The sequence below is a fragment of the Haplochromis burtoni genome, unplaced genomic scaffold (genome assembly GCF_018398535.1).
Source record: "Haplochromis burtoni strain Fernald_Lab_line unplaced genomic scaffold, NCSU_Asbu1 Contig_268, whole genome shotgun sequence".
In the NCBI taxonomy this organism is placed as follows: domain Eukaryota; kingdom Metazoa; phylum Chordata; class Actinopteri; order Cichliformes; family Cichlidae; genus Haplochromis; species Haplochromis burtoni.
In genome coordinates, this window is record NW_024582629.1 from 473,773 (window position 1) to 489,489 (window position 15,717).

At 40.6% G+C, this 15,717-nt stretch overlaps 3 protein-coding genes across 12 annotated transcripts; 2 read left to right on the forward strand and 1 right to left on the reverse strand.

The window, feature by feature from the left end:
- The first annotated feature begins 120 nt into the window (after nt 1–120).
- On the forward strand, nt 121–5,322 carry phkg2 (phosphorylase kinase, gamma 2 (testis)). The gene is made up of 10 exons (XM_014339136.2): nt 121–332; nt 571–682; nt 1,485–1,660; nt 1,760–1,814; nt 1,923–1,988; nt 2,878–3,041; nt 3,124–3,214; nt 3,301–3,454; nt 3,599–3,724; nt 3,818–5,322. The coding sequence occupies exons 2-10, from the start codon at nt 588–590 to the stop codon at nt 4,061–4,063; spliced, it is 1,173 nt and encodes a 390-aa protein (XP_014194622.1). The 5' UTR covers nt 121–332; nt 571–587; the 3' UTR covers nt 4,064–5,322.
- On the reverse strand, nt 4,908–9,585 carry ccdc189 (coiled-coil domain containing 189). Of its 7 annotated transcripts, none has more exons than XM_005939525.2 (9): nt 9,259–9,584; nt 8,575–8,609; nt 8,401–8,461; nt 8,148–8,311; nt 7,751–7,821; nt 7,523–7,639; nt 6,744–6,822; nt 5,649–5,723; nt 4,908–5,542 (listed from the first exon to the last, which is right to left on the reverse strand). In XM_005939525.2, exons 3-9 carry the CDS (start codon nt 8,442–8,444, stop codon nt 5,388–5,390), a joined length of 705 nt encoding a protein of 234 aa, XP_005939587.1. In that variant the 5' UTR covers nt 8,445–8,461; nt 8,575–8,609; nt 9,259–9,584; the 3' UTR covers nt 4,908–5,387. The 7 variants fall into 7 exon arrangements, with proteins under 7 accessions (XP_005939587.1, XP_005939584.1, XP_005939585.1 ...); XM_005939522.2 differs by having other exon boundaries at nt 8,401–8,466; XM_005939523.2 differs by having other exon boundaries at nt 9,244–9,584.
- An 11-nt stretch (nt 9,586–9,596) lies between these two features.
- On the forward strand, nt 9,597–15,086 carry si:dkey-220f10.4 (tubby protein). 4 transcript variants are annotated; one of them, XM_014339133.2, is made up of 14 exons: nt 9,597–9,809; nt 10,012–10,080; nt 10,165–10,263; nt 11,104–11,263; nt 11,399–11,629; nt 11,719–11,847; nt 11,968–12,132; nt 12,348–12,508; nt 12,598–12,759; nt 12,859–12,971; nt 14,038–14,152; nt 14,238–14,336; nt 14,431–14,602; nt 14,688–15,086. In XM_014339133.2, exons 3-14 carry the CDS (start codon nt 10,222–10,224, stop codon nt 14,819–14,821), a joined length of 1,683 nt encoding a protein of 560 aa, XP_014194619.1. In that variant the 5' UTR covers nt 9,597–9,809; nt 10,012–10,080; nt 10,165–10,221; the 3' UTR covers nt 14,822–15,086. The 4 variants fall into 4 exon arrangements, with proteins under 4 accessions (XP_014194619.1, XP_014194620.1, XP_042083484.1 ...); XM_014339134.2 differs by having other exon boundaries at nt 10,012–10,073; XM_042227550.1 differs by having other exon boundaries at nt 10,012–10,263.
- Nucleotides 15,087–15,717: the final 631 nt, after the last annotated feature.

Here is a 15,717-nt window from a genome sequence, read left to right on the forward strand (position 1 = left end):
CTTCCTTGGGATACGGTGCTTTGAAGTGCAGCTACTCGAATTTATCTGGAGAGTGTATTCGAGACCTCAAAAATGCAAACCATGCTATCACGTCCCCTCCGGCCTCTCGGGGGCGCTCCTGCGGCACACTGTAATAATAACTTCCAGGACTGTGACCAGAATGTAAACAGTGCTCAGGTGATAGCTAACTGCTGTTAACATTAACGGTAGCTAATTTCGTTACTGTAGCCGCGTAATCGCACACGTTATGGCTTCACTATAGATTCCTCGACCTGAGAGGGCTTCCTGATTCCTCGTTTCCCTCTCTGTCTTGTCGTTTGATTGCATAAATGGTGAGTAGCTTCCTGTTCGGTCAGTGAACCTGCTGCTGTATCAAGGCCATAGCAAAGACAGTTACCTAACCGTTTTGATGGACTTCTAAATAACAATAGGTCGAGGAGATGTGTGTATACACGTTTGACCTGCTAACTAGATTTAAACTAAAGCTAAGGGCACAAGAGTTAGGTAACTAGTTCCTGTTTATTCAGAACCACTGGTACAAACTAAGACACGTGACTATTGTTTTAACAGCTCCATACGCTGTAAACATGACCAAAGACATCGTTGTTGGGGACGAACTACCAGACTGGGTGGGGGCCAAGGAGTTTTATCAGAAGTATGATCCTAAAGAGGTGATTGGCAGGTAAGTCAACCAAAATAGATATACAATGCTGTTAAAAAGCATCCATCGTGATTTGTTTGTTGCTGTCGTTGCTTTTCATATTTGTTACACTGTATGTTTCATATCATCAATAAATTTTAAATATTAGACAAAGATAACCCAAATAAATTCGAAATGCAGTTTTTTGTTTATTAAAGGTGGAAAAAAAGTTACTGACATCTATCAATCTTGAAAGACTTACAAAAACAAGCCTTTGGAACTCCAGTGAATTACAGTGAGAGCCATTATTGTGCACAAATGGAGAAAACCTGAAAATGCGGTGAACCTTCTCAGGAGTGGCCGGCCTTAAAATGACTCCAAGATGCCACCGACAACATCCAGGACGTCACAAAAGAACCCAGAGCTACATCTAAAGAACTGTGGGCCTAACTTGCCCCAGGAGCTGCTTTACTGCCTCAGAACCTCAATAACTTGCTATAATTGATGAAACAATGAATTCTGCGCTCTACCAGAAGATCCAGAAGGAGAATGTACAGCCGTCTGTTAAGCCACTGACACTCAAGCCCACACGGGTTATGCAGCAGAACAATGATCCAAAACACACCAGCAAGTCCACATCTGAATTCTAAGAAGAGTGGAACAAAAGTGTGTTCAGGTTATCTTTGTCTAATATTAAAATGAGTATAATGATCTGAAACGTGTAAGTGGAACGGGGCAAATACTGTGCACAAATACTGTACACAGAGCTACTGTGTACATTTTTAAAACCGTGTCATTTCTTTAATAATGTTGAAAATGCACTGTATTGTATGCTCATTGTCAGGGGTGTGAGCAGTGTGGTGCGCAGGTGTGTGCACAGACACACGGGCCAGGAGCTGGCGGTGAAGATTATCGAGATCACAGCTGAGAAGATGACAATCCAGCAGTTGGAGGAGGTGAAAATTTCCACGCTGAAAGAGATCCAAGTGCTCAACATGGTGAAGGGACACCCCTCCATCAGTACGTTGCTGTTCTCTCTCCTTTTGTTAAGGAATCATAAAATTTCTTTCCATAAAGTTTGGTAAGTGTTAAAGTTTTCTTCTGTTTCATTCCCTTTAGTCACCCTCATTGATTCCTATGAGTCTGCTACATTCATATTTTTGGTGTTTGATCTGTGAGTATGAGGACAAAAAACTATTAAACTAAATACTTTTTACACTCCCAACCTGAAATTCAATTTTTTTTCAACAACATTTGTCAATTTGCTGTCTTTTGTTGACAGCATGAGACGTGGAGAGCTGTTTGACTACCTCACAGAAAAAGTTACCCTAAGTGAGAAGGAAACCAGGTGAGCCGCAGCATGACTGCACTATATCTGTATTAATTAATACTAGCAGCATTTTGCATTGGGCACATCATAAAGTTCTGTTTCTGCAGACCATATTGCAAAATATGCCGCCTTTCAAGATTTTATTTAAAAGTTATCCAGCGAGCAGCTCTGCGTTAAAGAGCTGCTGAATATCTAAATATAATCACACGTTTGGTGTCGACACCCACTTTTAATCTCGTGTCACGCAGCCCAACTTAATCTCACATCAAAAAAGCCGAAGCTTTAAAGCTGCAGCTTTAAAAAAGAAAAACACTCATGTTTTTGGGGTGGTTGTTGTAGTTTTGTAGTGTTTGTTATTAGCATTGTCCTGCTGAAAAATGCAAGGCCTTCCCAGAAAAAATGTCTGGATGGGAGCACATGTTGCTCTAAAACTTGTATATACATTTCATCACAGATGTTGCCTTTCCAGATGTGCAAGATCACAGTCGCAGTGCTGCTTTTTAGCTTTGTTGCTTGCGTACAGAGATTTCTCCAGATTCTCTGAGTTGAGGTTATGGGAGTTCATATTATGTATAGTAGATAATGAGGTATTCAAAGTCTTTGCAACTCATTGAGGAACATTATTCTAAAATTGCTTCACAATTTTTAGATGCAGGTTTTTGCAGATTGTTGACTCTCTACCCATCTTTATTTCTGAGAAGCTCTGATTCTCTAAGATTTTCATTTTATACCCAATCATTTTAATCACTTGGTGAAGCCAGCAATGTTGTGTATCCCATGAATAATCAAGCCAAAGATATGATTAAAATTACACAAACATATTACACAGTGTTTACTCTGAACCTTAGACACGCTCGGACGAAATCTATTTTACACGGATCAAATGTGTGTATTCGGTTCTTTACAGGAGCATGATGCGAGCTCTGCTGGAGGCCGTGCAATACCTTCATTCCCTCAACATCGTACACCGGGATCTGAAACCGGAGAACATTCTCCTGGACGATTATGGCCATATCAAACTCTCTGACTTTGGTTTTTCCGTGCAGCTACAACCTGGGGAGAAGCTTCGAGGTATGGCTGTGGATCATGAGCATATCCTGTGACAAGTGTTCATCCATTATTAGTTTAAAACAATCTTTTCTGTTAAAATCAGAGCTCTGTGGGACACCTGGTTATTTGGCGCCCGAAATACTAAAGTGTTCCATGGATGAAATGCACCCAGGCTACGGCAAGGAGGTCGATCTGTGAGTCTGTCTTTGTTCGGCGGAGATTTACAAACATGCTACTTCTCACTGCCGTTTCTAACATTTGCATGGTGTGTGTTTCTAAGCTGGGCCTGTGGAGTCATCCTCTTCACCTTACTAGCTGGCTCGCCTCCATTCTGGCACCGTAAGCAGATGCTGATGCTGAGGATGATAATGGAGGGTCGCTATCAGTTCAGCTCCCCAGAGTGGGACGACCGGTCTGACACTGTGAAGGATCTGGTAAGCTCATACAGTCAGCTTATTCTGTACTGCAGCAATCCTAATATTGACATTTTCAGTGCAAAGAATAAATCATATTGCAGTATTTGCATCTCTTAAATCATTCATGTGTACTTCTGTAATCTTTGTGCTTGTGATACTCAGATATCCAGGCTGCTGGTGGTGGACCCAGCTAACCGTCTCACTGCTGAGCAAGCCTTGGCCCATTCCTTCTTCAGGCAGTACCAGCGGGAGGATGTGAGGCTCTTCAGCCCCAGAAAGACGTTTAGGGTGAGCCGCTGTGTTAGCCCAGCATTGTTATTGCCACTGATTTAAACTGTCTGTGAAAAAGGAAATAACTTCCACATGCTTCCATGCATCCAGGTTCTGATAGTGAGCGTGCTCGCCTGCATCAGGATGTACAGCCGCTACCGCAGGGTGCGGCCGCTAACCCGAGAGGTGCTGGCGAGGGATCCTTACTCCATCCGCGGCGTGCGCAAGCTCATCGACGGCTGCGCCTTCCGGATCTACGGGCACTGGGTCAAGAAAGGGGAGCAGCAGAACCGAGCAGCCCTCTTTCAGAACACTGCTAAGATCATGCTGCTAGAGCTGGAGGAGTTTGAAACATGAAAGGTCAACCTCGTCGCTCAAAAACGCTTTTATGTATCCGTTTGCATGTGCTGTCATTGCGGTGTTTGCTCCATCGAGTTACTGTTTCAAGATAAGGAATGCAGGGACGGGGGATCTTTGTGTGCCTTAATGCGCATCGTGGCTCTGAAAGTTCAAGATAAGCATGCACCACTTAATATTCCTTATCTGTTGTTGTCTGAAACTCCCTGTCAGGTCATCCGGCTTGCAGTGCAATTTGCCGTTGAGGACACCTTGCACGATATCTTTAGTAAAACTCATCATAATATACATTTAGGATTTTATGTGTTAATCGTCCGTTATAACTGAGTAGGCCAGTGGCGTCAAACTCATTTTAATTCATGGGCCACATGCAGCCCAATTTGATCGCAAGTAAAAGTGTTTCATAATAAAAATCTATTTTAAAAAAATCTTAAAAATGTTCCTTTTCTTTTAGCGGCGAGTACAATTATGTATTTAATAAATCCTACATTTACTAAACAGATGATGGTGAAATTAAGTGTCGCTCTTAACGACTTACAAGACGAGTGGCCCACAGTGTGTGTGTTTGACCCCTCTGATGTAGAGAATGCATTTCTAAGCACTGTGTAGGTTAAGTGGAAATCAAAGCACTGAGATTAGTTATTAGTTATATACCTAGTCTGCTCATATTGACTCCACTTGAGTAGCTTTGCATGATTCACGGTTCATAAAAACACTTGTATGTCTTTTACTGCGCATTAGTGCAGACCTTCAGGCCACACGACCATTAAGCCAACTTTCTTCCTTATTACCTGAAACTTTAATACAACACCTAACATTGTAATACTACAAAAGCAGCAGAAAATAAGGAAAAAGCATAATAAGTCTCCTTTATTAGACACATACAGGTACATAGAAGTGCTGCGTTAAAGCTCAGATTTACATATATGCCAGTATTACGAGTCAGCACTGGGGAACATGTGTGAAATATTCAAGTTAAATATTTGGAGTGTTTGTCGTGTTTCATGCATGCAAGCATTCCTCAACAGGAAACCCACTCAAGACTAACTGTGAACATCGTTTGCGACTGTAAAACTAACAAGCACCATTCCTAACTCAGTTCATTCTTTCATCTAGAGAGAATTACGTTTTTTTGATTTCCTGGAAGTGCCTGTTTGGGAAAAAAAACATGTAATTATATAAATGCAGGTATAAAGTATGTTGTGCTGTACATGGAGAAAAATGGTTTTATTGACAATAAAATAAATGTTTTAATCGTGCTGCTTTGTAGGAGTGCTTTATTTGAAATCTACCGCCTATCTAGATGGGGCAAAAAAAAAGTGTGTTATTTTTTGGCTTTGTGGCTGTTCTGTGAGTAATCTAAAGCACTGTTTTGCTGAGATGCTTTTTCTTTAATCCGCTGATCTAGTTGCCCAGACACAAGCATCATCTGCTCTCTGACTTGTTGCTCTATCAGCGCCTTCAGCTCAGATGTGGCTCCTGAAAGAGAGGAAATGAAGCCGTTCCTTGCATGACTTTTCTTGGGCTGTGTTGGACTGTAAAAGTTATGCCTGCAGCATAACTGCTGTGCTGCCGTGATTTTTACCTGCTGGGGCCGCGATGGAGGCTTGCTGTGTTTCAGAAGACGTCCCATCTTCCGCCTCTGTCTCATTCTCAACACCTGGTCGGATAAAAGTAATAATAAATATAGCTCAGTACTTTTTTCTTTTTTTTTTTAATATCCCAATTTTAATGCAACACATAACAAGGCAGGTGCTGGATTGGAGGAGTTTTTTTTTTTCTTTTAATATTCATTTCCACAGGAAGTGAAAAGGAGATTAAGAATGTTTTGCAAGAGTACATCTGATCCAATTTCACTCTAACCACAACTGTGCAAGATTGGATCACACATGTAGTCACTGCAAAGAGGTAGAAGACGATTTTTATACACTACATGAACTGAATTTCTGAGCCAGCTATACAAAGAAATCCATGCCATGAAGCACCCGGCATACTGTTTCTGTACTGGTGATAATTCCAGAGAAGGGTCGGAGCTCTGCAGTTAAGTGAGCCAGCAAAGCATTGGCTGGGTTTCTGCAGTTCCTAAAAGCATCTACTTTGCAATAATCTCACTTACAGGTGATGGTAGAATATGTATGAGAGAAAAATTCTTACAAAATGAGTTGTTGCAATGGCGACATCCTATTACAGCGCCACGCTCAAATTCAGTGAGCTCTTTAGAGCGACCCATTCTTTCACAAATGTTTGTAAAGGCAGACTGCGTAGCTTGTTGCTTCATTTTATGCATCTGTGGCAATGCGACTGAAAACATCTGAATTTACTTTCTTTCTTATCTTAACACTGTATGATTTCAGATTGCTTTTCCTTTTTTTGTCTTCATTGTCTGACAGCTTTGTTTGTGCCAAACACGTTTGCTTTTCCAAGATGAACTCTGTAAATTCTCTATAGGCTCTTCTTCGTGTGTTACTTTTATCTGTTTTTGTTTATTCATTTCTATTCGTGTTATTTCTGTTAATACAGTATATGTGTGATATGGCATTGTCTAAACTGACAGGCAGGAGGGTAAAAGAAAGAGGGAGAAAGAAAAAAGGGAACAGGGGAGAATAAAGGCGAGAATAAAATATAATTGCTCTCCCCCGCTATATGTAACTTTAATGCTACTAAAAACTTTGCTTTTTACCTGGCGCAGAAGAATCCTCCACGGTAGGGGATCTAATATCCGGCATCCCAGAGTATCTCAAAGACAGATCAAGATTCACCTGTTGGTGGAAAAAAAACTTACTTAAAATGTATTTGGTACACAGGGGGCACTACTGAGAACAGGAAAGCTGCACAGAGGGTAACTAACATGGCCCAAAAAAATCATTGGCTGCCCACTGCCACCCCTGGAGGCCATCACCAGATCCTCCTGTCTCTGGAAAAACCAGGGCCATCACAGGTGACCCCTGGTAGGCACCTCCAGACTCACTAACAGCTTCTTGCCCTGGGCCATTCAGACTGTTAACACTATCCCCCCACAACACACCTACCCACCTCTAGCCACTCAGAATCTATTCAGACCAAGTCTTTTCTTTGCACTACCTCCAAGCACTTTGCTTTCCATTGTGTGCCTTTCTATTGCTTTGTACATACATATATACATATTCCTCTAGTTTGTATATATCTCTTCTGTTCCTATATATTCCTGATGTCTTTACTATTATTTTATTTATTTTTACTCCTGCACAGCTATCGTGGAGCACCCATAATTTCCTTGTATGACAATGACAATAAAGGGTTATTCTATTCCATTCTATTCTATTCTATTCTATATTTGTTTGTTTGTATATTTGTGATATAATTTATTATTTCACAAACGAGCATGTAGCACTAAATACAATCTATGTGCTTTAGAAATACATTTTACTTTACCTAATGACAAATACTGAAAACTCAAGTCAGTTAATTCATGACATTTACCTGTGTGGTAAAGATATATTTATATAGCTTGTAGTGTTTCATGTAGTTGTTGAGGATGTATGTTAAGACACGGTTAACCTCATCAGCATTGAAGAGGCTGATGCTGAACGGAGGCCGCTGTAGAGGGGAGACACACACGCACACACAAACACACTATGAATCAGCATTACAGTCGTGGATCTGTATGAGTTTGAAAATGAAACAGTGACTGCCAAATTTTGCACACACCCTGACTGAGTGGCATAACAGAAGCTCCCTGCAGTACTTGAAACACTGCTCCGAGTTATTGAGTGGAGTTTCTGCAAGAAAGGAGGTTCAGACACATGTCATGTAAAGTTAGAGGATACTTTGGCATTTAATGGTGGTGATGCAAGTCACGTGACACTAGGTCAACAATCTTACTGAGTTAATCACTGACTCATAAGATTGTACAGTATTTCCTTCAATTGCCTAAATACTGTATTTTTTTTACAGACTTAACAGAAGAGTTGAGTCTGCGCTAAACAAATGTTGTGAGGAGAAGAGATCATTTGTACTGTTTTGATTTTAAACACATCATTTTCAAAGCCAGATAGACCCCCGCCTTGCTGACTACACATAGTTAAGATAAAGCTATTTTGCTTACCCACGTTGGCTTCATGAATTGACTTGATAATGGACAAGAGAGTAGACGTTTGTTCTTTGTTGAAGCTGTGCTCTCTGCAGAAAAGCACCATCTGAACGTACAGCTCCAGAAGAACTCCCTTTCTGGGTTCAGGGAGGTCAACTCGAAGCACACTGCACAGAGCACTGTCACAGAGGAGAACAGGTAACCCCCCCTAAATAACGTCTGTGCCCTATAATTGAGTGATTATTGTTTATAAATGAGTGACAGAAACCTCTCCAGATCGGGAATGGATTGCATTTTGTTGATCTCTTCCATATCATGGTAGCTTACATCTGTCCTGAGGGAAATAGATTCATGGATAAATATTACAATCAGGCAGGCAAAGTGTAAATAAAATGGAAGCTAACGATAATGATCTGCACCGTGTGTGTGACCCAGCTCTCACCATAACATCACTTTAGCTTTCAGGTCATGTGGTAGCTACAAAAGAAAACGATGCTTTTTATACGTTGTAATACATTACAAATAATAATAAAAGCTCTGTCAAATGTAAGATATAACATGAATATTTATGCCAAAATGTTTTTTTTTAATTAACAGAGGCTAAATGAGTAGGAAGTAAAGAGAACCGAACACAGAAGCAGCGAATAAAACTTGAAGAGCATACCTTAATTGTCCCATCCATTTTTAAAAGTTATTATGTCTTTAGGTGAAATAACTAGCTATAGTTAAAATGGACAGACTTCAAAACACGTTTTACAGTTTAAAGAAAATATATCAGAAAATAAATCTGCCTGGAGTATGCTCCGTTTTGTTAGCCACCTGTATCCTAGCAACAGGCGACTTTTTTCTTTTTCCGGTTCAGGGTCCTACAAAATAAAACAACTAAATAAACATTTGTTTATTATTTATCACATTATTATACATCATGTTATATAATTTAATAGATCTTATTTATGCAGCAATGCTCTTAAAGGTAACGGCATGAGCCGCACTGATTTGTTATTATCTTATAATTTAATGTAAAGTGAATTCCCCCCACACACACAACAGACCTACAACAGAAACAAAACAAAAAGAAAACCAAAACAATAATAATGAATTAATTAAAAACCTCATCACTTGGTACATTTGCAAGTCCTCGGCTAAACCCATGATGATGAGATCAGCGCTCTGTGGGAGTCATCCATCTGCTGCTGGATTTCTTGTTCTTGTGGCTGAAAATCGTAGGCTAACGACCTTTGGCTGTATGTTTTCGGAACGTTATGCCAAACGTAGTGCCAACATAATGCAGGATGAAGAGTCGAAAGTTAAATCTAAAAATAAACAGAGAGAAAAAAAAATTGCAGGCGAAAGATGTAATGAGCCAGCCTGTTGTGTGATAAATAAAAGAAAATTAAAGATGCTGGGTTTGGAACTCTTTTTAAGCTCTCCATCGCTGCGTGAAGCTGTAACCATGGCAACGCCATAAACCTGCCTGAGTTTTCTGTCAACAGCTGCTGTGCTTTTGTTTTTTTGTTTTTTGTTTATGTTTTGTTTTTGTTTGGGTTTTTTTTTTTGGGGGGGGGGGGGTGTCATTAACTGAATCCAAAGCGATGCATAGCAAACCTCAGTGAGTAATAGCGAGAAGCTTTGGGGGCTATCTGTGCGACTGCTGTGGCTTCCGTGTTTGTTTACGGGGTAAGTGATGGAGGAGCTGGGAGTGGATGGGGGCACCACATTCCTGTTTCTCTTGCCTCACGTTTCTGCTGCAGGCCTTAACATCTTCTTGAAGTAGTATGGAAAGCCTGTTCAACAGGCTGCTCGTCACCCTGACTGAGCTGCCGCTGCAGTTTAAGAACATTATCCCCATTTAATCTACTTTGCCTTCTGCTGCACGCAGGTGGACAGACTGGCAGATGGAGCTGGGCGGCACAATCAAACACCCGCTTTCCGTCCTTAATTGCACGTAGTGGGTTTTTCTCTGGACACAGTCGACATTTTTTAATTGTTCTCACCTTGAGCGTTGATGGTGGACTTCATCTTTTGTTTGCAGATACTCTGATTCATCTACTGACTGCTTCATCAGTTAATAGGGAGGTTTTACCCGGACATGGAGGAGCCCGACATACGACAACAGAAGCTGGACAACCAGGTGAAGATACAATGATTATAATTTAAATATATCTTTTATATATTCTAGTTTCCACTGGTACAAGAATCGTAATTGCAAACATTACATAGGTTTTACCATTTTGTAAAAAGCATGCAAGACTGTCACAGTGAGACTGGAGCAAACACTAAAATTTTGTCAATTGTTGCTCACAAGTACTAAAATTTAAGCATAGCTTTACAAAAATAGATACATTAAAAAAAATCTTTCTCCAGTTGGAAAAGGTCACAGTCTGTGTCAGAACCACCTGCTGTTTCCTGAGCTGCTAAACTTCAAGTCCCAGGCCCATTTATGCTATACAGTATGCGGTTTTGATCTATTTAAGCTTTACATATATGCCCTATAGTAGTCACGTCAGCACGTAACCCATAGTAGTAATGTACTAATCCTAAATTAAGAACTAGCAGTATTAGTGTAGTAAACTGTGAAAATGAACATGCAGGTGCATTAGCAATCATTTAGGTTGTCCAGAATTAAAACCACTACAACTCACCATCTAACTTCCCAGAGCCCTTCCCTTAGCCTGGTTCTCCTGGAGCTTTCTTCCTGGTAAAGGGGAGTTTTTCCTTCCCACTGTTGCCAAGTGCTCGTCCTCTGACTGTTGGGTCTTTACCTTAAATATAAGCACTTTTAGGTGACTGTTGTTGTGATTTGGCAATACATAAATAAAATTGAATTCAACTGAATTCAGTTGCATGAGAGAGAAAGCAGAACATTGTTTTATTAATGACTCAAGAGCCCATTTGGACCATATCTTTGTAAATATATTTCCATGTGTGAACACTGTGTAGAGACTGAGTTTGTCTGATGTGTGACCCACAGCGAACCCTTTTGATGAAGAAGCAGCAGAAGAAGAGAGCTGATTCTCAAATGGTGTTGACCAACCGGGACACTCGAGAGAAGAATCGAAAGCACAAAGCTGTCCACTCTGATGAGACGCCTCTGTTGATCAGCCAATCACTGAGCAGCACTTCTCTTAGTGGTTGGTGTTAGAATAATTAATTAGAATAAACCATTAAAAAAAACTAAACATGTCTTTACAATGTGTGATTTAATTTTTTATTTTTTCATCATTTATAAATCTTTTTTGTTTGTTTGTTTTTTCCTTATTTTGAAGATCAAGTTGAGCATGCCCATGATAACCCACTGGATGTGATTACACTTGGTGAAGGTGACGCGACAGCAAATGTGGAGTTAGATGAGATGCCTGCAGAGAAGCCAGTCGTTCCCAAGAAAATGAACTTGGAGATTGACAGAGAGCCTGAGGTGAAATACGAAGGGGCCAACGAAGCCCAAGCGGAAGGGAAAAAGACAAAGAAGAAAGATGTGAAAAAGGACAAAGCCAAACGTAAGCGGTGATGTAAGAAACTGTCCCGTGCTTTGATGAACGCTGTTCGTTACAGACGCCTATTGATCAGCAACTAACTGCTTTTTCAGAGGTGGAAGAGACAGAGGAAAAGAAGAAAGAAAAAGACACGGAGAAGAAGGAGAAAAAAACAAAGAAGAAGAGCAAAGACTCTGTCGACACACCGAAGACAACCAAGACAACCAAACAAGAGCGCAAAAGTAATAAAACAAATTCACACTTCCACTCTAAGAGCTTTGCATCTAACAAGAAAAAACCCACTTCCATTAAATTAAAGGAGCTTCACATCAAGCTTTATGCAAATGTCTGCTCTTTTACAGAGAAGAACCTACAGGAGGCTTTAACGTCTGAAGCAGTGTCAGCAGAGGTAAGCCCAGAGAAGACTAAACAAGATCAAAGTGAAGCTGAACAAGAAGAAGAAGAAGAAGATGGGCTTCAGAGGAATGCTTCTCAAACACCTAAAAGGAAAAAAGACCTGGACACATGTGAGAGAAAAATCTGTTCTGCATGATGTCTTGATGCATTCTCAATCATCCAGGAAAGTAAATCTCCAAAAGTTGATTCTGTTCATCTGGACGTAGCGTTTTGTGGGAGAAATGTTCACGTCCAGATGAACAGAATCAACATCTGGAGGTATTCTGTATGATCCCCGGTTCGTTAAAGTTTTATAAAAGAACATTGTCATTTTTTATCTCCATAGCCAGATGCCAAATAAGTGACGAGAGCAAAGACGAGGAGGTCCAAGAGAAAGAGAAAAAAGAGAAAAAGTCACACAAAGCAGAGAAAACTACACGAAGTCTAGCGTCCCTGAACTCCAACTACAGGGAGAGTTCATCTACAGCCAGTGAATCTAATGAAAGAGTAAGACGTTACAGGCGCAAGAAGCAAAAACAAACAAAAAACAAATGGAAAAGATCTCAAAAAATCATTCACATCCTTTCTCTTTTCAGCCAACTTCTCCAATATCAGTGGAAGATCTTGAGAAGTTTGCCTTACGTCCTGCTCCTAGAGATGTGACGATCCAGTGCAGGGTCACAAGGGACAGGAGAGGCATGGAGAAGGGCATTTACCCAACTTACTACCTCCACATGGAGAAAGAGGATGGAAAGAGGGTTGGTACACTGATTTTAGCTACAGTAATTTCATTTTGCTGTCGTATTTGTGTCAAAGCATCATTCTCTCCCTTTGTTTAACCACTGTGCCACCTCTAGGTGTTTCTAATGGCGGGCCGAAAGAGAAAGAAGTGCAAAACATCCAACTATCTCATCTCTACTGACCCCACAAATCTATCCAGAGATACAAACTCCTACATAGGAAAACTAAGGTGATTTCACCATTTAAAATGAAAAATCTAGTATGATCCGGTCTTTTGGTCTTGTGCTACAGCTCTGATCGGTTGTAACCTCGGTCATTTTCATCCCAAGTTTCCTTTGAGATCTTTGGACAGCTGAACTCACTTTTTAAACCTTTTTATTTACATAGAAAATTCAGGTTTTTCATAAAAATTAATTCAGCGAGTTATAGTAAAAGTAAAGCAAAGTAAAAGTTGTGATTTTTACTTTGCTTTCTTTAAAGAATTGTCTTATCCGCAGCATTCACAGCCATGCCGACCTTTGCCTCTCTCGCTGTAAGTTTGTTAAGGTAATCTGGAGGCGTTTCACACCTCCAAAGCACCTCCAGTAAGATGGATTGGCACTTCTTACATGCCATATGGTCAAACTGTTCTCATGACAGCTGAACAGAGCAGGAAAGGGTCTGCTATATTATACCAGCTGACTCCTTCTTTGAGAGGTATGAAATATCTGTGTGGTTTTAAAGTAAACTGGCTTCAGTCGAGCAGCGTCCGTCATATATCTTGCACAGATCTCCCACTTCACCACTACCAAAGTACACACTCCTTCACATTTCCTTTATGATACTCAGAGCTCGTGTCAGGCACGTGCCCAGTTGCCTTATGTCTAACAACTGTTCCTTAACACTTCAAATGCACAGTAACCTGTCTGGCTTAGCCAGAAATCATTTGCCCTGCAATAGAATCTATGACACATGGGAGGCTCCAGCTACAGACATAAAGAACTCAAGAAAAAGCACCATAAGATTAGTGTGAGAGCACCACGAATGTGTAAAAAAAAAAAAAAAAAAGCCACTGCACTCCATCTGTGATTGCTGATGTTCCAATCTGGACCAAAGTGAACTGACAGCCATCTGAAGAGTGAGCCCGGCTAATAGTTGGGGTTTAAAAGCACTTGTCAGCACTCTGGCCTTTTCCCTAACAAAGATCTGCAATGCTAACTTACCGGGAAAAATAAGTGAGCATCAAAGCATCTGTGGTGTGTGTGCTAGCTCAAATTGTTTTAGATCGTGATTCTGATAGGACTCATTTGTTTCAGGTCAAATGTGCTAGGTACAAAGTTCACAGTCTATGATGGAGGTGAAAACCCGGAGAAAAAACCTTTCATAAAAGAGTGTGAATCAGTGAGGCAAGAGCTAGCAGCAATTTGCTACGTAGGTACCACACACGCACATGCATGCTATTTGCAGAACAGACAAAGCTTTCCAACATGCATCACAACCATTTATCACATTCCAGGAGACAAATGTGCTGGGTTTCAAGGGTCCAAGGAAGATGACGGTGCTCATCCCTGGCATGCTGGAGAATGATGAAAGAGTGGTCATCCGGCCCAAAAATGTATAAGTAAAACATAAAACTCATTCACAGTGTTATTATACCTGTGATAGGAGTGAATTATTTCAGATCAACTTATCTTATCCTCTTATTCCAGGACCTGGAGACTCTGTTGACCCGCCATGCAAATGGCAACACGGACAAACTGGTCACCTTGGTGAACAAATCCCCGAGCTGGAACGAACAGACTCAGTCGTACGTGCTCAACTTTCACGGACGTGTCACCCAGGCCTCTGTCAAAAACTTCCAGATCATCCACCCTGACAATGGTAGGACGACTTATTGTCCGTCTCTGAATAACCACTGGAGAAACGATTTGGCTCATTAACTTCAATGCCCTCCTGTTTTTTCCAGAGGACTACATCGTGATGCAGTTTGGCCGCGTAGCTGAGGACGTCTTCTCTATGGACTACAGTTTCCCTATGTGTGCCCTGCAAGCTTTTGCCATCACCCTCTCATCCTTTGATGGCAAGCTGGCCTGCGAGTGAGCGATGCTGGTGTGCCTCAAGTGCTTAAAGAGATCCCCACACAGGATCAGTTTTCATGTTCTGTATCCTGCCGGACTGTAACACTAACATATACCTTTAATATACCACAGACATCAGAGGAGACTAATTTTATAGGGCTGTTTACTATTTTATCACCACTGTTAAAATAAGGGTTTACTTTTCATATTTCTCAGATGTGCAAAGAACTTTTCAAATGTGAAAGATTACCATGTGAAAACCACCCATTAAATATTGATTAACAGTATTAAAAGTGTGCGAAGAGTCATATTTAAAATATTTAATTGTTCTTTATGTTTGCTTAATGAATTTTATTATTTAAACATTACATTGCTGATATTTTCCGTGACAAAAAAAGCCCACAGTGTTATCAGCCTGTGGACTTTTCCATTAACTTGATTAGTACAACTTTTGCAGCTTCAATCAGCCTCTCAGATTTGTATCAGTGTGATTACATGTGACATCTCTAGCTGTTTGCTATCATCTCAGAGTGTTTATCACGAAAAGGAAACTTTTTTTTTTATCAAAGTACTAAAAACAGAGGAAAAAAACTGTATCAGATGTAGAAGAACTGCAGCACGTTGCAGATTTCTCTTCTTGCACAATATAAAGATTCGAACACTAGTTCCATCCCAGGACCATCACCATTGCTGATCTCAAGCAAGTTTTAATGCTGCTTAACAGGAAAAAGGGGGGGACAGAAGTCATTTGGGTTTCAGTTAGTAAAAATAAGCCTCAGTTTCGTTCTGTGGTAAAGTAAGACGATCGGAGGTAAACAGGTATTTTTGAAACCTAACCTCTGCAATCGCATTTATACATTGCCATTCTGTGTTTATTCATTTCCTGTTGAAATGGTATTATAGCGCAAAAAAATGTTT